This window comes from Nannobrachium achirus, assembly GCF_963921795.1.
Source record: "Nannobrachium achirus genome assembly, chromosome: 2".
NCBI classification, from domain to species: domain Eukaryota; kingdom Metazoa; phylum Chordata; class Actinopteri; order Myctophiformes; family Myctophidae; genus Nannobrachium; species Nannobrachium achirus.
Genome location: NC_137811.1, coordinates 63,520,074 through 63,545,199, shown reverse-complemented (window position 1 = coordinate 63,545,199; position 25,126 = coordinate 63,520,074). Strand labels below are relative to the sequence as shown.

Below are 25,126 nucleotides of genomic sequence, written 5' to 3'. Positions count from 1 at the left end.
TGTGAGCTTGTAGATCTACAATTTCATTATTTCTAATTCACCTGTGAGGTTGATCACCCCTAGTGCACGTCTCTCTCACACACACACACACACACACACACACACACACACACACACACACACACACACACACACACACACACACACACACACACACACACACACACACACACACACACACACTAGGGCATTCACGAATAGTGATTTTTAGTATTCGAATTATTCGACCTCAAAGTATTCGAATAGTTGAATATTCGACAGGACTGGCCAAACTGTCAAATATTAAGTAAGCAAGAGGCGAACATTGTGAAAATAGCCGATCTAATGTAGATCTGCTAATGCTATGTTAACAATATTTATCTGCGAAACCGAGTCACATTAAATGTAATACCTACAATTCGAAGTGCTTGTCAGGGTGGGGGTCCCCAGTTCAAATATGTTTATTTTGGGGGTAAAAAAGGTTTGAGAACCCCTGGTATAGAGCATTACAGTAACAAATTCATCCACCAGGGTATTGACATCTCATTATTATGACTTCCTATCTATAGCCAAGCTTTATAAACTATATATTTTTTTAAGAGAAAACAATAAAATAAAATAAGCGAATATTCGACTTTGGTGAACAACGTCGAATAGTGACTTTGATATTCGAATGTTCGAATATTTGGTGAATGCCCTAACACACACAGACACACACACACACACACACACACACACACACACACACACACACACACACACACACACACACACACACACACACACACACACACACACACACACACACACACACACACACACACACACACACACACACACACACACACACACCTCCTCAGGCTTGCTCTTCTCCCTCTTGCTCTCCTCCAGTGCCATCTGCAATCTCAGGTCATCACCTCGACGCAGCCGCTCCTCCTGCCAACCACACACACACACACACACACACACACACACAAAGCCATGATGTCATCAAAAGGAGACAGATGCAGAGAGTAGGGATGGGACGATAAGCGATATTATCGTTTATCGTGATAAAAAAACACTCACGATAATCTTATTGTGGAGATTTAATTTATTGTGATATCGTCCTCCGTCATGCAATGGGATCAATTCACCTTTTATTTGCCGAGCTGCATATCCGGTACCACTTAAACCCTCTATACTTATAATATATCTCTCTATCAAAAGTCTTTGACAAAAAATAGCCGATCTACAAGCTCACAAGCGTTGTGAGCTTGTAGATCTGCTATTTTTTTGCAAATGTTCTCCGCCCCCAGGATAATGAATTTTGATCATCGCCATAATATCGTAAATCGTGATTTATTTTGTCACAATAATCGTGATATGACATTTTCGTATCGTCCCATCCCTGATGCAGAGATCCTCAGAGAGCACGCCAGGAGGCCAAAAAGAATGGAAAAGGTGACAGATTCAATGAGAGTTCACGTTGATCACCCATCTCAAAGTCTGAAACTTTAGGGATGGAAACTTAAAACAAGTGAGCTTGAACCTGCGGTTTGAGGACATCATCCACCAGCTCTCAATTTCTCGAGTCGGTTCACTTCCATTCATAAAAAGCAGGAGTAAATAGCCTTTACCCACCTTTCATTGTACTCAAGGTCTCCCTCTCCATATCCCTAACTAAATGAATGACCTAAGGGCGGGCTCAGGGAGGACATACACTTCCCATGGAGCAGAAGGGCAAAAGCCCACTTGATCTGTACAGATGAGTACAGACCGTGAAAGCATGGCCTCACAATCCCTCTGGCTTTTGGGGTTTTAAGTGGGAGGTGTCAGAAAGGTTACCACAGGGATAACTGGCTTGTGCTAAACTAACTTAACTTTATTTTTATAGTAATAGTAGTATAGTATTTTTCCTAATTTAGTCTTTATGCCAATGAATCCTCGCAATAAAGTTTTGTGTTGCCACTGCTGTTGTATCCTACTGGCTCACCTGCCAGTGAGGAGCCCCCACCAGGAGGATGTAGCATTGCTGTCCTACTCTTCCTGTTCCAACATTCCTGACTGGCAGGCACCGCCCCAGCCCACTAGGAGTCGCTAGGACACTGAAAAGGGTTGCCCTCCTCACCTGACTTCCCCCCCACACTCATGGAGTGTAGTGGATTCAAACCTGTAGACTCAAGTGATCTGCACCACCAGAGTGCCTCCAATCTAAACCTTAACCAAATCAACCAATGTTAGCAGTATGTACTAGAACATTTTATCAGAGCACACATTTGATGCCATAACTCTTCACATCAATTAATCAACGAGACCAGCTCATAGCTATGCTGTTCTGACCAATGGCTGATTTTTGGGTCCTAGACCACCAATTACAGACATTTTGATAAAACCTTTGAACAACAAAAAATAAAAAATAAAATAAATGCAAAACCGTTAAATCCATTTTATATGCATAGATTTGATTGAAGTTTCTATTAAAAACGAAAACAACTTTTGATAGATCATCATTTTAAGTATATAGAAATCTTCAATATATGAAAAGAAGATTTTACTTCTAATTACCGGTATACAATATAAACCAATAAACCAAACTTTATTTTATGTAACCAGTTAAGCCCTAACCAAACATGTCAGCATCTAATGTCATAACATGTCATGTAAGGACACTAGGTTGAAAGGGACTGGTGACACATAAAACCGTTATATGATCTAACAGTCGGGCTCTACAACTCATGTACACGCCTTACAGCGGCCCCTGCAGGTCCTCACCCTGCCCCTGCGTCCTCCTGTACACCCAATGGGAAATCAAAACAACAGGTTGAGTACAAGTCGGGTCGTGTCTGAGGCCTATAATTTGAGGCATGCTGTCAGAGTAATTATGGGGAGGAAAAGAGGTAAACGGCTTACAAATTACTCAGTCTTCAAGTTTGCTCAATTATAACAATTTGGTCATGCACAATTTGGACTGTTAGAATGCACTGCTAACAAAGGATTGAATAACAAAGCGTGTTCCATTACAATGCTCTTTGAGTGTACTGTAGGAAAAATAACGGATTATGGGTAGCGTGGTAAATTTTCAGAGAATTACAGTGTGCAGTCGAAAGAGCAACTTAATGGGAAGTACAAACGAAACTCATTGTGATGATGAAAGGGAAAACAATGCAACAAATTAATTTAGCTTTTGATTGGTTGATACTTGATGATGCGCTGCCTGACAGGATTCCAATTGGCAGACAGATAGATAGGTGACGGCTGGTTGGCCAGGCCCTACGCCCCCTGACCTTTTGGTGTATCTCCTTGCTGAGTGTGAGCGCATAGTGGAGCTCTGCATCCTCCAGGGGTGCCATGCTAGTCTGGGGAGGTCAGGGGTCAAATGGTGAATGCAAAGCCGGGTGGGTAATGCAGTAAATATAACAAACTCACACAGAGACACGCCCCCTGTGTTGCTGAGGTTCATGAGAACTACAAATCACAGCTTGGCTCTAAGAAAGTGGCTGCCGTACCCGTTATAAGGCTGCACAATATGTTTTGTATCATAAAACGGGTTGGTTAAATCCTGCTAGATGTTAGGTGTCGTTAGGCTGTTAGGTGTGGTATATTAACCATGTGTCATGGATATGGAGACAAAAATGTACAATTCAATTTAACTCCATCTCTAAGGAAACAAGGAACAAATCCACCTTTAAAAGGGTGACATGCAGAGCTGCTCAAAGATTAGATTGATGACCTTGAGATGAAAGGTTTAGATATTCAAACAGCATCAGAGGTGTGGGTCAACAACTGTAAACTAAAATACAAATATTATCTGTTCCAATAAACCATGAGATCGCCATAAGTGTGCTCACAAGGTTTTGAGTTTTTATACCTTCAATATTTGAAGACAATACAGGAGAGATTGAAATTACACATTGGCTTGCCTTACAAAGACTTGTGTAAAACAATATTGCAATACCACTTTTAGGTAATATTGTGCAGCCCCATTACCAGTCGGACTATGACCCCGTGCGTGCTCTGATAGGCCGCTTTGTGTTACCTGTTCCGCCTCTTCTTTGCTCATGGCCAATGCCAGTTGCAGCTGCAGATCCTCCTCTCCAGAGCTCTGTGGCCAGGCCTGCTCAGGGTCCGCCCCTCCAGACTGGGACCCCAGCGACAGGCTGCCCCCCAGGCCAGGAGCTGTGGGGGCTGAGGATGCTGGGGGGAGAAAGAAATACCATATCGTCACTGTCAGGCAGAAACCTTAGATCTCCATATTAAAGAAAGCTGCTCCAATACATGGCATACTTCCTGTACTGTACGTCCCTATCTATATGTCCCTTTCTGACTGGACAATATCATGGATTTGAGGATTGGTCAAGCTTCAAGTGACATCACAATATATTATATCAGAAAGACGCCAAAGGGCGGAAAGTGAGGTCGCGCCATGTGGGGACCCCTGGTACCCATAGATATTCACAGATATGGGCTTAATATTAATGACATCAGGGATCTCCGTAAATGGGCATAAAAGGGATTTGGTTCCCTTGGCATCACAGGGATCTCGAAATCTCCATAATGGGCATAAAAGGGATTTGGTTCCCCTGGCATCACAGGGATCTCCGTATATGGGCATAAAATGGATTTGGTTCCCCTGGCATCACAGGGATCTCCATATATGGGCATAAAAGGGATTTGGTTCCTCTGACATCACAGTGATGTCAGAGGGTGATTTCAGAGCGTGAGAGTCAGCGTGATGTCAGAGTGGCAAACCCATAGACTAAAAAAGCGTACACGGATACGGACATGATGTGCCGTTTCTCATAGTAAACTGCGACTTTCGGTCGCAATAAATAGAGTAACGAAGTTTGACGTCATTTACACATCCTACCTGGTTCCTGTTTTTCTTTCCCCCATTCTGAATATCCATAGACTTTTTTCACATCGCGTCATATAAGAACTGTGTTCCAAACATAAATGATCTCAGCGGTTTGACTCATATGGATATGAAGAAACAACTGATGGTGAGAAAACACTAATGTTACTGTCGCCGAATTAGTTACATTTTCGCCAGAAACAGACTGTATCAAATATGAGTGACTGACTATCATAAACCATACAGAGCCACCACCCTGACAATAGCGTGGAGACCGTTTGTTTATTTTTGGACCACAATGCAACCCTAATGAGACGATTTTAAGATGACTCAATATTATTCCCCATAGAGAAATTACTTCCGCAAACCGGGGGAAGAGCGAGTGACGTCATGACTTTGTTACTCTATTGGTAAGACAGAATTATTCAGGAACAGTCTGTACTTCACACTGGTGTGACTTTCTGTCATAAATGAATGCTCTACTTCGTCGTACAAGAGTGTCCTGCAGAAGCAGCAAAAATCTAGTAGCCTATCTACAAGCTCACAACGGATCACATTGTAAAGCCTTGTGTGAGCATTTTCAAAGTGAAAATGAAAGTGGTTAATTCTGCCTGCGGGTTTGACACACATTCTACCAATGAAAACGATAAGAGCTTGTGACTAAACAATAACTACACTGGATCCACCGGAACATATGCTCTTTTTTCCATCAGCTCAAAATGATTTTGAACGTACAAGGTTTCTGCCCAACAGCCATGATATACAAACACACGACTCTCACTACTTCATGATCCCTATAGGGCGCTTTATGTGGAGGATTATATAATGAACACATCGACAAAATATATCCTATTTATAAACATTCCAGACACTACTCTATTTATTTTTCGGTGCAATGTATGATCGTACCGTATATAGGGTTTGTGATAGTGCCCATCAGTTGTACCCTACCTTTCACGATGCATTGTAGGATCAGTCCACTATTTAGCGTACAGTATCTTCTGGACTATAAGGCGCACCTGACTATAAGGCGCACTGTCAATGAATGGTCTATTTTCAAACTGTTTTCATATATAAGGCGCACCTGACTATAAGGCGCACATAATAGACGCTACCGTTGCGTTATGCATCCAACAGATGGAGCTGTGCTAAAGGGAATGTCAATGTCAATGAATGATCCATATATAAGGCGCACTGGACTATAAGGCGCACTGTAGTTTTTTGAGAAAATTAAAGGCTTTTAAGTGCGCCTTATAGTCTGGAAAATACGGTATATTAATTACCTATCATTATATATACAGACACCACGAGTGAAATGTGATTTTGGACACAGCCTATGACTCTTATAGACATATTTGAGAGGAGGAGTAATGTTTTTTTTAACCACTTAAACCATATGTACTGTGCTGTGCGTTGTGCGTCATATATAGATCGGTTATTTTTGAGCAATGTTCACCTATTATGACTTTCCCAGGGTTCATGTGGTTGAATAAGTCCTAATGGTCCTCCACCATGATGCAAGGTGGCGGACAACATCTGTTTGTCTGTGTGTTTGCTGGTTCGTCACGCAGTAGGCGTTGACTTTGTGCCGCTAGGTGGAGGTCTGGCACGTTGTGTTGTGTTTTCTTATTATGTGCTGCAGTGGCAGACCAAAGAGAACATACAGTATGTAAGGGATAACGTCTTTCTCAGCGGTCATTATCGAATGATAAAATCCCGACAGGCTGATATTATTTATTAATATCAGCCAAATTAATAAATAAATTAATAATTTGACTAAAAACTAAAAACAAAACAAAGTATTTCCTTGCTTACAGTACTGTTGTGCTGGGCGTCCCCCCCCTCCCCCCAGCGCAACACAGTGCCTTGGAAAACAACAAACTGTTACTGCATTGTCCATTTCTCGTTTCAAATATTTGTTTCAAACATTCTTGAGAGCAACGTTTAGTTGTAAATGACACTGTGTGTTTGTTTATGGCTCTCATGTTGGATACAGCATAAGATTCACACAGTGCATGCAGGTGCTCTGAGCCATTGATTAGCCATGGGTCCGTTACCACACACTTCCGGTTTAACAGCAGACGTACAAGCTCACGTCGCGTCGCAGATGCAGCCCGTTGTGAGCTTGTAAATCACACTCGGCTGCAGCGCCGGAAGCTCGGCACAACGTCTGCGCAATGCACTATGGGGCGTTGGAAACCCGTGGATAGAGCGGAGCGGTCATTATTATACAGATATAATTCAGCGCTGATTTCAGCGATTGACCAATCAGAATCAAGCACTCAACCAAGCCGTGTAATAAGTGATGTTTAATCAGTGGCCTAAAAATGTTAATACTCCAGTAAAGTAAAAGTACTTAAGTACAATACTGGTGTAAATGTACTCAGTTAACTTAATTGATGTTTTTTGGTTAATGTGATATCCTGCCGTGTTGAAGTTGCCTACATTGAAACTGTTGTCATAACAACTACAGTACATCAGTGTTGGGGGACAACATGTTTGCTGTTTGTGTGCTACTTGTAGCAGAGTCTATACTTGTTGGATTAGTATACACCAATACAGTACTTGAAACTAAAATGCACTCGTCATTAACTCGACTCCTGGTCCTTTGGATCATGCTACACGGAAATAATTCAGGTGTAAGTGAACCCAGCGTTGAACTTGCAATGAAGATCGGTTTACCCAAACCACTTCCGAAGTCGGACAGATATGCATTTGAATAAGAGTTGAGGCATTACAAAAAAAAAGTACACCCAACTATGCAAAAAAAGGCAACTTGGATCGTAATTTAAACTAGCGGGATGTTTTTTAAATGAGTATCTAATGAGATTTCAACATGTATACTGGGGACAGGTGTTAATTAATACTGGTGTAACTGGAGCCTAATGAGCGCTTGCTGTTCTGGGATAAGAAACGTATGAAACGTCCTCCTTTCTTGGACTGTATAGGTAGACGTTTATTGATCCTGCCGGTCAAATTCACCCAGATGATGGCTGCCTGAGTTCTCTTTAGTGACCTGATGAATGTGTAACTGACTTGAAAATGAGAGCTTGGGAAGCCCCTTACTGAGAGCTTTTTTTAACAAAATACTTTTTTTAACCACACAAAATATCACAAAATTGCCTTTTTATGTTCCAAATAATGGTCGAAGATGTGACCAGACAATGACCTTTAGCCACTTAAAACCCCAGCATTCGTAATTCTGGGGAAAACTTTCACAGAAACTAGCAGATCTACAAGCTCACAGCATTTTGCGTTGTGATGCGCTGTGAACTTGTAGCTCTACTATTTAAAGTAAGAGTGAAAACCCAGGGCCTCCGCTCAACAAAGTAATATGAAAGCAGTGGTCTCTCACCACTGGAGGTCTGTGCCATCTTCTCTTTGGTTTTGAGGGCATGGATCCTCTCCTCTCGTAGTCTCTCCTCGTCCTTCAGCAGCGTCACCAGCTGTTTGGCTTTCTCTCGCACATTCACCCCCTGGACAGAGAGCACACATAGAATTTTCTTTATTTCTTTTTATTTAATATGCCTCATATTGTCGCTGTCGGGTGGAAACCTTCCATGTCTAAAACTGTTACTTGGGGGAGAAAAGAGAACCTGTGTTCTTTTGGATCAAATGTAGTTGCCGTATTCATCTAGTCACAAGCTCTGGTTAATACATTCCATTGGTTCAGTATTTAAAAACCCTCAGACACACTTACACTTTCAGAATGTTTCAAAAACTAGATCAAAATGTCAAGCAGTGAGGCGTTGTGAGCTTGTAGATTGGCCATTTTTACTTTTGACACACAAAGTAGCACATTATTGTTCACAAAAAACAGGGACACAAGGCTTCTATCCGACAACAAGGAAATGATAAATACAATTGTACTGTTTCTTTGCCTTTCTCTTGTGCAGATAACCCCACTTGGCAGTGTGTAATTATTGTTACCACTTTGGCACGTAGTCTCAGTGATAACGACCCATAAAGAAATGTAACAGTGGCCGCTTTCATTGTTGTATTTGTACAAGAGTTCAGAGACAACCTTGAATGGCATGTTTGACAATGTGGGCCTGTGCTCTTTGCTCAGTCATTGCTTAAGCGTGTGTGTGTGTGCATGTGTGCGTGCGTGCGTGCACGCGTGCGTGTGTGCGTACCTGGTCTTTGCCATCTCTGTCTATGTACTGGAAGTCCTTGAGCGTCTGGACTGCGTAGATATTTTCTCGACACTGCTGTGCGACACGCTCTGAGCCCGTCTTAATCAGGTACTCCATAAGAGTCATAGCCTGGTGTCAAACACAGCCAAACCACAAAACAATGAACAACATACACAGTATATGTTCAACGGTCATGACATCAAGCACACAACTGGCAAGAATTTAACTGGGAGATCTTGTTCTGGTCATCGTGGCCGATTCTCTTTCAACGACCAAATGTTACAAAATAGTGAGAAAAACAAGAATTGACACACAGTCAATATAAAATCTGTGGATTGGTGTGTTGACGTTAGTGTAAAAAAAGTTTGAAAAAAATTTTTTTTTTGAAAAAAAAAAAAAAGTTTGAAAAAAAAAATTTAGAAAAAAAAAGGTTTAGGTCCAAAAATGTGTTAAAAAATCGACCTGATGGTGGCGCTATATGGGACAGATCCATGTCGATGAGATAAGTGTAGACATACTGTGTAGCGATTTGTGTGATTTTAGGGCAAAAACTGTAGGAGCAGTATTCAAAAATGTGTTTTAAAAAATTTGGCGGGGGTCCCTGGAGCTGCGGGGGTCCCTGGAAGGGTGGAGGTTGTGGATTGGCAGACAAGGATTGTGTGTGGAAAATTTCACATGGATAGGGGCAAAAAAGTGTGATGTGACGTGACAGACAGACTGACGGACAGACAGGCGGTGGAGGTTTTCATAGTAACTGCGACCTGACGGTCGCAATTATAATCATTAGTATTGTTTATTTTAATTATTATTATTAAGGAACTCTAGAAATCTCAGTTGGAACTGTTACCCCAGTGACCCGATGCTGGATAAGCGGTTGAAGATGGATGGATGGATGGATGGATTATTTTAGAGTAAGCTACTTTATTTACCATTATTGTGTACTCCGCCACATGGGGAGCAATCTTCAATTCAATCTTCAATTCAAAGAAGCTTTATTGGCATGAGAACACAAACGTTTACACAGTGGTGGAAAAAGTACCTACATTTTTATAATTGAGTAAAAGTATCAATTCTGCAATGTAGAATCACTCTGTTACAAGTAAAAGTCCAGAATTAAAAATGTACTTGAGTGAAAGTACAAAAGTATTGGTATCCAAATGTACTTAAAGTACCAAAAGTAAAAAATGTTTGAAAATAGCAGATCTACAAGCTCACAACGCGTCGCACCGCAATGCGTTGTGAGCTTGTAGATCGGCTATTTTCAAATAGCCTTCGTATAACATAGGGCTAAAGTGGTTTATGTATGTTTTAAACTTTAGTTAAAGTTAGATAAAGTACTATGTTCTATCCGTCTGTCTTTCTTTTCAAATCTTTTTTATTATTAAGGTACAATGTCACAATGAGGCAGGTACACACATAGTGATGGCACCCCAAATCACATTCCAATCACAATAATCATTGGTACAAAATAACACAAGATCTGAGGCGATCACGGTACGTACACATACAGTTGTAAGGAAGAGAAACCCTGCCCTTAAGAGATAATAAAAGAAAACATTTTTCCCTCCATATACCCAATTTAGTGTCAAGCCAATTCCCCCATCCCCATACTCTACGTTAAGACCTATCCCTGCTAATCCCCACAGTAGTCATTGGGAGGGTAAAGACAACAACGGGTCTCCTCCGATACCCGATCCGTCATGCCACCATCTTCTTTTCACCTGACATTAAGGAGCTTCACCAGGGGGGCGTAACGCATGTGGAGTAGAGCCCGACCGATATATCGGTCAATTAGATATATCGGTCGTTTTGGAGCAATCGGAAGGGTATCGGACATCGGTGAATTATTCCACCGATATCCGATATATTAAATGTTTGGATAAAAGACACATATTAATTCATAAACGAGACAAAACACAGCAGAACCCGCAAATTAAAAGAGTATTATTATCCAACAAGCAATAGAAATTGATAACTGCAAGTTTGACATGAAAAGCACAAAAAAAGCAATAATCTGACCATTTATCCGAGGGGCGAGCAGTCAATTAAATGATCTTAAATGAATAAAAAATGATTTTTACAAAACATCGGTATCGGTATCGGTATCGGTGCTCTAGCACTCTCCAACATCGGATATCGGTATCGGTCGGAAAAATGGTATCGGTCGGGCTCTAATGTGGAGGTACACGCTATCCTCCCCGGTTCCACCCCTCTCTGAACAGGCGCCCTGACCACTGTGGGAACCGTTAATGTTCCCACAGTGCATTAAAATCTGTTCCTCCTCCCCAATCGACTTCCCTCCCACGAACACAGCCAATTGTGCTCGTTGGAGCGCCCGGCCAAGCCGAATGCACCATGAAGGTAGTGCTCCATGGTGGTGGACAGGAAGTTTAACCTGCCCACCCAGACGCCCCAATACTGGACTGCCACCGGGTCCCAAAAGGCAGCCCCCAGACATCAGAAATTTAAAAAAACAAAACAAAAACATAATAGGTTATATAATCCCAGAGGGAAGGTGCTATGTGGCGACATATTTATCTAAAAAAAGGTAAAAAAAGAAAAAAAAAATAATGTCCATGAGTCAGTTGTAAAATAAAGTAAGGCCTGCCAGTCGAGAGAGGCTGCTGTTACAACCAAAAAAGAAAAATTAACAAAAATAGTAGTGATACCACCTCCCAGCCGGCAGAGGCAGCGTAGAACCATTAATTGTCGAGCGCATAGGTCGAGCGTGGTTCAGAGTTCAGAGTTCACAGTTTGGTCCATCCTGTCAGAGGCACACAATGGCGGCCACCGACCAAAAACAAACAACCAACTCAGGCTATCAGCATATTAGAGCCACATCGTAAGAAGATGAAGTATAAAAACAACGAAAACATGTCGAGAAGTCTCGACTACAATCATGTCATCATAAAGTGCAAAGCATTCGATCGCTCTCTAACACTTAACTAAACCGCCGTAACGTAATCGTCATGTACGGAGAGAAAGAAACAGCGCATATTAGCATACCACAGGCGCAATAGAATTCGCCGTAAACAAAATACCCAATTGAGTAAACAAGTGGTTCGCATTAACCGTTGGAACGGACATGTCTACATACGCCGTTTGATCATATAATATCAGTCAAAAAAGGGTTGCGTATTTTCGTCAGAAAAGGAAATAGGAAAATTAAAGAAAGAAAAAAACCCTGTTAGCATGTACTAGCTAGTTAGCCAACCCCACACACTATCGACCATTCCCGTCTGTCTTTCAATGTTATATGAGATACTTAAAGTGTGGTTCCTGTGGAAATAAGCCTCGGCTTTCTAGGATCTCTAGTTGACCTTGTACCAGTGATTTGTACTGTCATGAAACTGTACTTTTTCTATTGCAAACTTCTAATAAATTCTTCAATCAATCAATCAGTTATTGCTTTGTAGATTAGCATTATTGGGCTAAATGTAAAGACGCTACGCTGCGCCAACCGTGAATTCAACACAATCTGCGGTTGAGCAGTTTAACAAATTTGCTACGTACGTCTACACAAACGGTCAGATTACAAAAATAAATTGCTTAGTGAAGGCTCACGGATGTCACCATAGGGTACGCTCCAGCAGAATGTCCCGTAATGATCGTATTATTTAAAGAGGAGCATTTTAATCCGATCGGTCGTCGTTTCCTTAAAAAGGTATTAATGTATCTAAGTGCAGTACACCTCGCAACCGATGGGGTCGCATGGCTGAAAAACAACAGAAAGTGACGTCTGATCGGATTAAAATGCTGTTTATTAAACAATACGAAAGATACAGGTAATTCTGCTTGAGCGTACCATACTGTGACATCTGTGAGACTTCAGTAAGCACTTTATCTTTGAAATATGAACGTTTTTGTAGACGTACGTAGCAAATAGGTTTAACTGCTCAACACGAGGTTGAAGTGAATTTATTACACACCGTGACTCGTGCATTAGCTAGCGCTAGCTAGCGTTAGCCTGCAGCTAGCGCTAGCTAACGTTAGCGTTAGCCGTTAGCCACACATCCAGAATAGTCTAAGTCAATTTTCCAACGGCGAGTGAACGATTGCATTCCGAGTTGGGTCGCCGTTTTATTCCATGAGTAATTGTGTATAACATGCCTGCGTTAGCCTGCAGCTAGCGCTAGCTAGCGTTAGCCTGCAGCTAGCGCTAGCTAACGTTAGCGTTAGCCGTTAGCCACACATCCAGAATAGTCTAATATATGTCAATTTTCCAACGGCGAGTGAACGATTGCATTCCGTGTCCTTCATGGATTTTTTTCCCCCTGGCTGTCAATGTTTTTATTGTTCAAAAAGAAAACGTTCTGAACGTTAAAACTAGATAGTTTTACGATCATAACAATGTGACAAACGGAACGGATCCTTTTTTTCCAAACTCGAGAAGAAGAACAGCGCAAGGCCGCTCCCAGAGCCCTAGAATGGAGAGTTGCGTGTCCGCGGTGACACCACTCTCTGATTATACTGCTCTGGCCGCTCCCAATCATGAAACTAGCTTGGTTACCATGTGACATGCGACAGCCAATCGGCAAATAGGTCGCCTAGGTCGCCTAGGTCCCCTGAATGTCTCAGGACAATCGCACGTCTTTAATGTAATCTGTTTCACAGATTTAAAAATAAACACTGCTCATCTGCAAGTAGACTTGGGTGAGGTGATGGAGTCAAAAGGAAACCTAATGGTGCCTCCGATGGCCTACTGGTCTAGGCACATATACTGTACATAGGCTTTGTGTAGCTTGCAGCAGGTCGCTGTTTCGATTCCCGAGCCCGATCCAGGTTTGCTGCGTGTCTCTCCCCGTCTTTCCCCCACTTCCTGTCTGTCTACTGTCTGTTAATAAAGGCATAAAAAAAAGCCCCAAAAAATATATATATATAAATAAAGAAAAAGGAAACCTAATGAACAATTATATATATATTTTGTTATATATCTATAGCAAGCTTTCAGCCATAGGCCTACAGTACCTGAATGTCTTTGATCGAAAGCTATATATCTAAAACATAAATAATAATAATAATAATCAGATTTTGCACAGTTTTAGTGTGCAGAGGCTCCCTTTCATGTTCAAATGATCAACCAATGCCAATATGTAGCTATGTAATACATGTCAAGTGTGTGTTTTCATTCTGATAGGCTACATGTGTGTACTGTAGACCAGGGGTTCCTAAACATTTTTGTCTCAGGGCACCCCATAAATATATGTTTTAATCTGAGGCACCCCTACATTATAATTTTCACTCCCAGCACCTTATATTTATAGCATATCATCGTTGTCGGGTGGAAACCTTGTATGTCCAAAACCGTTCGTTTTGTATTTATCATCTATAAAATGTACTAAACTAGTGAAAACAGCCGATCTACAGTGCTTGTAGATCGGCTGTTTTCACTAGTTTTGTGCGACGGAGGTTTCTGCCTGACAGTAATGATATTTTAGTGATTATGTTGCGAGGAAAACGTTGAGATAATAGCCATTTTGGTTAGAACTGACTGAATATAACTGACTGAAAAGTTTAAAATGATACTAAATATTTTTTCAAGTGTCCAAATAAATTCCAAATATTATCAAATTATCTCGCGGCACCCCTGGACTGCCGTCACGGCACCCCAGGGTGCCCCGTCACCCACTTTGAAAACCCCTGCTGTAGACCACCCAACTTTAGCGTAATGCTTCTTTAAACCACTTTAACACAGATGCACAACACTGCTCCTGCGTATATCTGTAGTTACAGTATGTAGTGTGTACCCCTTGTATAAGATGTCTCCATGTTCACTCCATACTCACACACACCTCTTCACCAGGTTCACTCATTCATACACACCTTGTATACATGTCTCCAGTTCTTGCCGTGGTCGTTGAGGCGTTTCCACACCATGCTCATGATCTCAGAGAAGGCCACAACGTTGTAAGTCAGATCTGCAATTTCTGACATCAGAGAGCTGCTGGGGCCCCATGGATCGTTAGATGTTGCCTCTCGAACCTGGACACCGCCAGAGACAAACGCTTAGTCAATATTATTCTAAGCAAGTCATAAATGTCCCATAAAATGAGGTTTAATTTGCTGGTAAACAGCAGGAATAAAGCTGCTTGCTTCCTATCCATGACACAAGCCCTTTGGTTTTAACCACTTTCAGACTGGTGGTGTCCCTATATAGATGACAATTGTCAAAAACAAACATATATTCTGTTACAAATTGTATACACACTGAGCCATCGACACCGATATTTTATTGCAAACAATCAATGAGAACACAGGCTGGAGAGAGAGTGAGAGGGCAAGAGAGAGAGAAGACACCCACAGAGAGATACATAGAGATGTCACTGCGAAGTTGAAATGATACACTGCCTTGTTTAGACATAATTATAGTTATGCTATATCCTTAACTGTCCATTTATTTTCTGTTTTATTTTACACTTGCTTTGGCAATGTAAATGTATGGTTTTCATGCCAATAATGCCTATTTGAATTTAATTTAATTGAGCTGAGAGGGAGAGACAGATAGATGGAGAGGCATAAGAGGGAGAGAAAGAGGGAGAGAGTCAGAGTGATAAATAAAATAGATAACTGATTAGATTTTGACCTTTAACCACGCCTTTATTAATCTTTACTCACACTTACAAAAACATCAGGACTTTCTACAACATATGTGTACGAGGTATCAAAACAAATACATTATATTTAAAACAACTTTTTTTCTTTTTTCTCAAATTCTTCCAGACGAGAAATCATTTTGTAATATGAAAACTCTATTCTAATAACTGATTAGATTATGTGCAGACATAATATAAAGAGGGAGTGGAGGGAGTCCTTCACATTCTGAATAGTTTCATTAATGTAGATACCTAACCTGACTTTCGCCAGATAGTTGCAGCAGTGCGTAACGCTCTGCCTTACATCTGGGCTCTCTCGGGCAGACTCGATGTAAGGGGCGGGCCATTTTTTGAATTTCTGTAGCAGGTGATTGGATGTGGCCGTTTCTATCACAGTCTGGGAGTGCCAACTCCAACCACTCATATTGGCCTGTCTGCATGACGTTGCACCCAGAATCCGCCTCCTGGGTTTCCACGTGGTCTGCAATCAGACTCTATTTCCAGAGACCACATAACACCAGTCCTCCGTGAACTCCACTGGCTCCCGGTCAAACAAAGAATCCATTTCAAAGTTTTACTCAACACCTACAAGGCACTCAACAATCTTGCTCCACCCTACCTCTCCGACCTCCTCAATCACTACGTCCCCTCCCGCTCCCTCAGGTCTGCTGATGCAAATCTCCTCACAGTCCCCAAGACCACATACCGTACCTGGGGTGACAGAGCCTTTTCTTTTGCTGCCCCAACCCTCTGGAATGCACTCCCCAAAACCATCAGAGATGCCCCCACCCTCCAAACCTTCAAAACCACCCTCAAAACCCACCTCTTCCATTTTGCTTACCCCAGCTAACTCACTCCACTGTCATTTTTGATCTCTTTTGATTTTAATGGTTTTATCCTTTAGTTTTAAAGTGTTTTTCTAATAAAGTTGTTTTTACTTTTTAGTTTTCTCTTGCCCCCATGTAAAGCGTCTTTGGGTACTTAGAAAAGCGCTATATAAATCTGAGTTATTATTATTATTATTATTATCTATTGGCTCAGAGCCGCTCAGAGCCCGCCCATAGCTGCCGCTGATTGGTCCGGCCCGGGACTTTACGAGTGTTATCAACTCTGGCCGAGCAAGCCCAGATCGTAAAAGCAGAGCGTTATATACGCAATGCTGCCACCCTCTGGCGAAAGTCAGGTTAGTAGATACCTACATTACCAGTGAACTGCCATCTGGATGTGGCCGTTCACTGGCATTGTTCTACGCTGTTTTGTACAGTGACATCTAATGTTTAATTTGTACTTGGCATCGTGTGCCAAAGAATAGTCGATCCTCCAGCTAGAGATGCAACAAACATGCTGTGAGCTTGCAGATCGTTTATTTTGGGCGAGCGACACCAGCCCGCAGCGACGTATAAGTCAGGCTTTATTGTTCTTCTCTCATCCAAATCATTTTGTGACTTTGTCAATCTGATGTGTTGTGTTGTTAATTTTCAAAAGCTTTTCATCTCACACTATTTACTAAACATGTTTCTCATTGTGTTCCCCCCGTCTCTCACTCTCGTTCTCTCTCTTTTCATTCCTGTGGTTTGTAATCACTCTGCTTCCACGGTTTATCCTTGAGCAAACAAACCCAACTATGCACAGCTACAAGGTGGTATCAGGGAGAGCACCAGGTAGGGCTGTCACAATCATGACATTTTAGTTGACACTTAATTGTCGTACAAATAATTGTGAGGCCATGCATAAATCATTTTATACTTTTAAAAAAATGTCTAGAATACAAGAAATTGCCTACAATCTGAGCTTAAAGATTGGCTATTTCCCCTATTTCTCAAGAGCTTAATTTATACAGCTGAATGGAAACATTTCTGACAATTATGCAAAATAATTATGCAATTATCTCTGATAATTGCGAGCAGGCGATTATGTAATAATGGTGACAGGCCTAGTTGCTGTGCATTTAACCAGAGTTAACGCATGCAGATGTGTGTGGGAAATGGGAGGAAGCACGTTGTGAGGGAACGACGAGGCAGTGGTTCTCAAAGTGGGGTCCTTGGGGAGGTTCTGGATGGGGACCCAAATGCATCTGGGTCCCCATCCAGAATCAAATGGGGGTACATTTACTATAATTACATTTTTGTCTTCGGAATGCGACGTATACAAAACATTTTTATTGAACTCAAGTCTCCATGGCGTGAGTAATCAATAGAAATAAAGTCATTTTGGGGGTGAACTACTCCTTTAACCCCTCTATCCATACTTTATACGTTGGCTATTCAAAAGGTTAAAAAATAGCAGAGTATAGTACCGGTATATAGTAATAATTACAGTATTTTCCGGACTATAAGGCGCACCGGACTATAAGGCGCACTGTCAATGAATGGTCTATTTTCAAACTGTTTCCATATATAAGGCGCACCGGACTATAAGGAGCACAAAATAGACGCTACCGTTGCGTTATGCATCCAACAGATGGAGCTGTGCTAAAGGGAATGTCAATGTCAATGAATGATCCATATATAAGGCGCACTGGACTATAAGGCGCACTGTAGTTTTTTGAGAAAATTAAAGGCTTTTAAGTGCGCCTTATAGTCCGGAAAATACGGTACACAAATATTCTATTCTGGGGGTCCCTGGCTGGCACAGAACATATACAGATAAGGGTCTGTGGGCAAATATGTATCAATGTGGGGGTTTCTTGATTTGAATAAGTTTGAGAAGCACTGCGATAAGAGAAGACGGCTACAACCTTGATTTCAGCCTCTGAGTAGTTGTGGACGATGTTCTTCACTTGTCGCCGTAGCGATGAGGTCGACATGGCAACCGTCTGGCTGTCGGGTTGCACTGTAATCTGACGGGGGGACAGGGGAGGGCACAGGGTTGTTGTAAAACATGGTTAATGCAGTACAAAGCAAATAACCACAGGGCAAAGAACATTGTTAATACTAACAGAGGGCTACAGACCGAGGCGGTTGGCAGAGAGACAGAGACAGAGAGAGAGCGAGAGAGACAGACAGAAAGAGAGGAGGTAGAAACAGAAAGGGAGAGAAGACTGGCTGTAGAAGTGAGAAAGAAAGAGTGGGAGTTGGCAACAAAAGGAGACCTTGAGAGGCAATGGCTGTGTGTGTGTGTGTGTGTGTGTGTGTGTGTGTGTGTGTGTGTGTGTGTGTGTGTGTGTGTGTGTGTGTGTGTGTGTCTGTCTGTGTGTGGTGTGAAAAGCAGCAGGCTCTGCAGATCGTCAAACTCAAACACATATATAGAGCACTTGGCGTCAAGAGAGGCTCAGAGGAAGAGAGCGCCATGCACACCTGTTGCACACGAGAGCGATGCGGGGCGAGGCGGGCTTCTCCTCTCCTCTCCTCTCCTCTCCTGGGCGTCTCTCAGCCTCTATTGTTCTGGCTCCACTCGTTCACGGAGTGCTCTGTCTCAGCCGGTTTCTCCCCGTGGCGACATTGGGACGCAGAAGCTCAGGTTTATTGAGACAAAACTGTTGAGACACATTGAGACATCATGTCAATGAGGCTGAGAATGAATGACTGTACTCACTGGTAAATAGCTAATTGGAGTTATTGGACACAAAAAAAAAGTAATTCACTTGTGTCTTCAACCACAGGTTGCTTGAACCACAGGTGTTCCAAATCTAAGCTATTTAATCTAGGACTAGGGTGTTAACAATTAATCTAAAATCAATGAATTGCAATTAAGAAATTATGTTATGAAATTAAACGATTATAATTAATTCATAATAAATATGGGTTGTGTTGGGGTACTTTTTTGGGGGCAAGTGAAAGTTACAGGTATGGTGTGTGTAATATCAAATGTGAGCTTATCATTATCACAGTATTCCTTAATCATATTCCATCATATTCAAGGGCTTTTGGAGAGGAACTCCATAGTGCATTGCTGAGGGGAGGTGTGTATGTCTGCGTCTAGCTGAAGCTTGTTCACGCTCGTTAATATATACATCAAGGCATTTATGTTTCTGCACTAATTTTCAGTTTTGGACAAGAATTTTCCTATTGGTCCTTCAAAACTCTGCTTATCAATTATTCATTGGTTAATCGATTGATAAGGTTATTAACTATCAAATAATTAATTAATCAATAATTTGCATCCCTGTGTAGGACTACATGAGAGTACTATGTAAGAGTGTGACCATGATAGCGCTAGACAAAACTAACGGTCTGTATGGACAGCCGTCACATGCATCAGCGCTGAGACGCACATGGTTGGTCCTCTGATGCACCATGTAAGCTGGTTTTGCTATCAAAGCCCTTTCACCAGCTTCCCCAAACCAGATAAAACACCTGCTATACCACTATAGTAAGTTCCTATTTGTGATTAACCAGGTTTTTGTGAAAGAGGAGGTTACTTTTAGTTTTTTAACAGAAATTAATATATGAGGAATATGACATCACAGTTGTCAGGTCCCAAGATATTCTCCTGAACGACATTTGGGAGTCCAATGCATTCCTTCGTCAAATGGGTTAGTCCCATTTAATTTTTTCAACCTGGTATTTATTTTGGGCATGTTGGGCATTATAGGCTAGCTGAGAATTATAAAAGCAACAACAACAAACAAATGCCAATCAAGCGCAACACGTTTTTTTTTTTTATATATTTTCACGTGACAACGCTGCACAATTAAATAGAGCATCCGTGGTTAAAGAACAACCAACAACGTAAGTGCATTAATGGCCTTACTGGTCTACATCTCAGACAGGTAAATGATAATTAAAAATAAATAAATGAAACATTGTCTATAAACAATAGTCTACTCTACTTCCTTCCCAGTAGACGACAACGTCCACAACACCACCTTGAAGAAGAACATCATATCATATACAAAAAAAGACTGGATGTGTGGCTCTTGCCCGTTGTTAATATGAACGGCTGTTGCAGGCAGAAACCACAGAGTTAATAAAATACTACCATCTCAAACTTCTGAGTGTGAATAGGACAACCTGTCCATGCTCAGACATCCCTTTAGATTGGTGGTTCTCAAACTTGGGGTCGGGACCCCAAGTGGGGTCCCCAGATTATTTAGTGGGGTCCCCAGATGATTAGCTTAATGTAAAAAAAAAAAAAACACCTCAATGGTAAACAAACCAACATAAGTGTATACAGGGTATCTATCTGCACATTTATAAAGTGACAATTTAAGGATTTTCAAGACCGTTTTAATACCAAACTGGCCAAACTGTCAAATATTAAGTAAGCAAGAGGCGAACATTGTGAAAATAGCAGATCTACATGCTCACAGAGCTCACAACGCCTCACACTGCGAGGCGTTGTGAGCATGTAGATCTGCTATTTTCACAATATTTATCTGTGGAACCGAGTCACATTAAATGTAATACCTACAATTCCAAGTGCTTGTCAGGGTGGGGGTAACCTCCCCAGTTCATATATGTTTATTTTGGGGGTCACGGCCTAAAAAGGTTTGAGAACCCCTGCTTTAGATAAAGCCAGTATCAACAAATTAACAGAGAGCAGAAATCTTATATAAAACCAAACACACCCATGAGGTGCAGCCCCCATGTGTGAATGAAGGAAGACATGTCAAACTAATAGGAGACCAAGTAGCATTGCATAACGTGAGGTGATAACCGATCCAAAAGTCAGCTTTAGAGACTACAAAGACACTATACCAAAGTTCAGATACGCCTCCTCCGTTACTGTTGCAGATAAGGGACACGCTTCTATAAGCGCCATGCTTAACCACTTAGCCCTATATACTGTGTTGCATGACCAATAGATAAAATAAAATAGCCAGGCTATTTTCACAAGTTTTGAAAATGTTCACATATACAAGTCCACAATAGGGGTGCCAGGTTGAAAATGGTTAAACCTGTTCCTGTCATGGTTGACTCAATGACTCAAATCTCTCTCAAATGCAATCCTAAAGGTCTTTTCTTAGTAAAAGATCAACCACTTACACCCTAAATACTAACTAGTTTACTAAGTATTCTGTTTCCCCAGCATAGGGATGCTAGGGTTCAAGGCGTTAACTCTGCAGTGTTCATATGTTCTACCCACAAGCAATTTAAGAGATTATCTGTAACCTCCAAGATGAAATTCCCTCCATTGACATTCATAAAGATTTAATAAAATGCCTATCTTATTGTATGATTATTAAACAACTATAAACTCACCAATATTGCACATGGACAGCTTGGGTTATCCTTAGTTTCTCTCAAGGCTGCGTAAAAAGAAATCCACCTTTATATGGTCAACTTTTTGTTAATAAACACAGTTCGTTTTGGGGGACTCGGAGTGCTCATTAACTCAACGTCCTGCATAATGCAATTTCAAAATAGGTGAATGGTACGCAGAACTTTCCGTTTCATGTATGGGGCTGTCATGGAGAGAATTAGAACTTGGAGATTGTACATTGTATTGTAGATTGCTTTCGGCTACCTATATCCAAAGCATTCTGATTTGTTACTGTATTATTTGACATACCTATGACAAAACCAAGAAACACTTAAAACGTATATAAGTATCCACACAGTCACACTAACATATCATATGCACAGAATAAATGCACATACCCATTATATAATCATGTAAATACATACTTACAGACTTACTGCGCAGTGCAAACATACATACAGTAAACATGGAAACTATTTAGATTAGAAGTAGGACCCATGTACACAGCCCCTTCACGCACCTGAAAATGTGTTATGACTAAGGTCATAACACGTTTTAATATTTCTTTTCTACTTATTATTGCTGCCATCTTTAATTACTTTTGCTGCTTATTGGTGCCACCAAGAAACAACACCAAATAATCGTACTCTTGTATACAATACAATACAATGTTGAACCTTGAACATGAAAAACAAACAGCACTGTGATGGCTGTCTTAAGACAACATGCAACAAGTCATGACTAGTGACTTGATGATTTCATGTTGTAACCAAGTTGGCTACATGGTTGAGCAATGTATACTTTACACGCCCAGTGATTCATAAATACATTGGATATCAGGCAGTGGTTCTCAAAGTTTATTTCAGGCCTTTCAGGGACTCTCTAGGTTCCTTTATGGGCCAATATGGGGGTCTAAATTGACCCTTACAAGTGTATAACTTTGACAGTGTACAAATGGGTCCATTTGGTTCCATTTTGTACACTGTCAAAGTTAAGGGGAGACCTTCAAATGTCAAAGTTTGAGCACCACTGGTCTATGGCACAACTAACTAGCAGTATATGTACTGTAAAACGGTGGGCACTAAAGTCTAAGCACGTCCTCTCCTATCGCCAGCAGAGAGATAAACACCCCATGAACAAGAGACCCCCGCCCAGTTAGCCTGCCAAAAGCTAATGTTAGATACAGACCAGGGCAGCTTTCTGTCACAAAGTTAGCAGACAGGGCTGGCCGGTCGAAACTAGCAAGTCAGCAACCCGACAAAAACACAGCGTTTAAAGTCATACTGTCTCTAATAGAAAAGGGACACAAAAAAACAAGAAGTGCCAACTAGCTGTGCAGCAATCATCAGAGTAACGTTATAAGTAGCGACTTTTGAGCAAAGACAGGAACATTTACACTAGGTTACCATTCAGCTGTCATGTGGGGATGACAGATAACGTTAGCGAGCAACTCATCCATTCTCTCAGCCCCAGTCAGATGCAGTACAGTATTTACACACCCTCTCCAGTACCAGGCAGGGTGGATAGGAGACAGAGAAGGGCTGGGCACACATAGTACATGTACAGTACAAGTGGAACTGTAACGTTACTTTAGATAGAAGCACACACAGACTGAAGCCAGCATCCAGCTGTCGCTGCGCGTTTCCCACAGCATAGAATCAAAGCAACAAGCCATTCGTGGAGGTTTACCTGTCAACGTGAACCCCAGAATCAATCACTTGCTAACGTTAATAGAGAGCTGAGCCACAGCAGCAGCCCTGCTAACGCTGCCTACTGCCAGTACATACCACCGCGCCAAGGATGCGGCGGCTACGTCACTGAAACGGAGGGTTGCGCCGATCGTGTAGTAGTTCCGTGATCAATCTTCTTCTATTAATTTCAGGCTCTACGATGAGAAGCGCAATGGTGCCCCCCAGGGGCCTTTGGCTGGACCCTTTACTGTTCAATCATCACTGATGAGTGAAGAAAGTTGGGACTGTCAGTTCTATTCCAATAATGGCTTACAAATTCACCTGAGACGCAAAAGTAGACACATAACCCACAGATCTAACAGCACACAAACTGTCACGGGAAGAACTATGAGTCTGTAGATCTGCACATTTTGTTATTTTTGAAAATGTGTAAAATAAAAATTAAATAAAAGGAACATCTGCTCAAAATGGGGATACCATGGTGGTTCATTTGATCGATGACAACTTCACAGATTTTGTTCAAGGAGGCCTAATCTGCCACATTTCCGCTAGAAGGCGCTCGTGCGTGACGTCACAGACGTCTCCTTGGTAACTTCGTCCTAGACTGTCGGCTAACAGTTAGCAGGCTAGCCGATGCTAACTCGCAAGCAGCAACATAACGTTATTGTTGTGTCCTAGAGACGGATACAGTGACGCTCCCCACACGAGAACAAAGCGGAACTTCTACTTGCGAAATACGAGCGACAGCGTTTCCCCAGCGTTCAGACACAACATAATAAATGTTTCAATGAAGTGTACTGACCCTGTTGTAGCTTGAATGGTACGAGGAGGAGATGGCCGAACTTCCGCTTCCGCTTCACAGCAAGACATGACCCCAGAGCATAGCAGAGCAGAAACATGGCCCACACACACTGTCAGTCAGTGGTCCTCAAACTTAATTAATTAAGGACCCCCAAATGAATATGTATTTGGCCGCTGACCCCTATCTGAAATTAAATATTGTCAGCAATACTGGAATTGTGTTATCTTTTCCCCCCCATAAAAAAGCATATCTACAAGCTCACAACATGTACACCGCATGAAGATGGTCTATTTTCAAATAATCAATGTATAGGCTAGTTGGGAATATATATTTTTTTGATTGGGTTTCATATCCCATTAACTAGTTTTGCTGGGAACCCCCTGAAACCCCCTCAAGGACCTCTGGGCCCAGTCAGACCGGACTCCAATTACAAACCACACAAGTGATGAGGATATAAAGACCTGAACAACTTCACACACACACGCACACACACACGCGCGCACACACACACACACGCACGCGCGCACACACACACATAATCAGTTTGCATGGACGGTGGGTGCACCACATAATCACAATATCCCTGGTTCGTCAGTTCAATTCAATTCAATTCAGTTTTATTAATGGCAAGTTACACTTTAGATAACAGAGCAGAGACGCAATGTTCAATTATGTATGGAGACCTGGGTTGTATGATATCACTCAGAGGAAAAACACAGCCCAAAAATAATCAAAAGAAAATGTCCTTAAAGATTTACAGTTACAAATTAATTCAATATCTGTGTGTTTGGTTTTAAACTCTCATGTAATTACATATATATTTACCATGTCAATATTCTTTGCTATTCAGAACAAAGTAATATTATAATATATTTGTTTGGGTAATGGGTTTGCAACTGATCATAGTGGTCCGCATTAGTAGGACCACATACCTTTTAAGAGCATGT

At 41.6% G+C, this 25,126-nt stretch overlaps 1 protein-coding gene across 3 annotated transcripts in view; it reads right to left on the bottom strand.

The window, feature by feature from the left end:
• Nucleotides 1-24,220, bottom strand: part of epn1a (epsin 1a) — a 33,729-nt gene extending 9,509 nt beyond the window's left edge. The window contains exons 1-9 of one of the 3 annotated variants that reach the window (XM_080748523.1): nucleotides 24,180-24,220; nucleotides 18,839-19,017; nucleotides 18,280-18,381; nucleotides 14,773-14,931; nucleotides 8,950-9,078; nucleotides 8,169-8,289; nucleotides 3,998-4,155; nucleotides 3,246-3,317; nucleotides 832-915 (exon numbers count right to left, since the gene is read on the bottom strand). In XM_080748523.1, coding sequence (XP_080604649.1) covers nucleotides 832-915; nucleotides 3,246-3,317; nucleotides 3,998-4,155; nucleotides 8,169-8,289; nucleotides 8,950-9,078; nucleotides 14,773-14,931; nucleotides 18,280-18,348 — 792 coding nt within the window. In that variant the 5' untranslated portion in view covers nucleotides 18,349-18,381; nucleotides 18,839-19,017; nucleotides 24,180-24,220. Of the gene's footprint in view, nucleotides 1-831; nucleotides 916-3,245; nucleotides 3,318-3,997; nucleotides 4,156-8,168; nucleotides 8,290-8,949; nucleotides 9,079-14,772; nucleotides 14,932-18,279; nucleotides 18,382-18,838; nucleotides 19,018-23,375; nucleotides 23,466-24,179 lie in introns of those variants that run through there. The other 2 variants (XM_080748522.1, XM_080748524.1) reach the window with 2 other exon arrangements.
• Nucleotides 24,221-25,126: the final 906 nt, after the last annotated feature.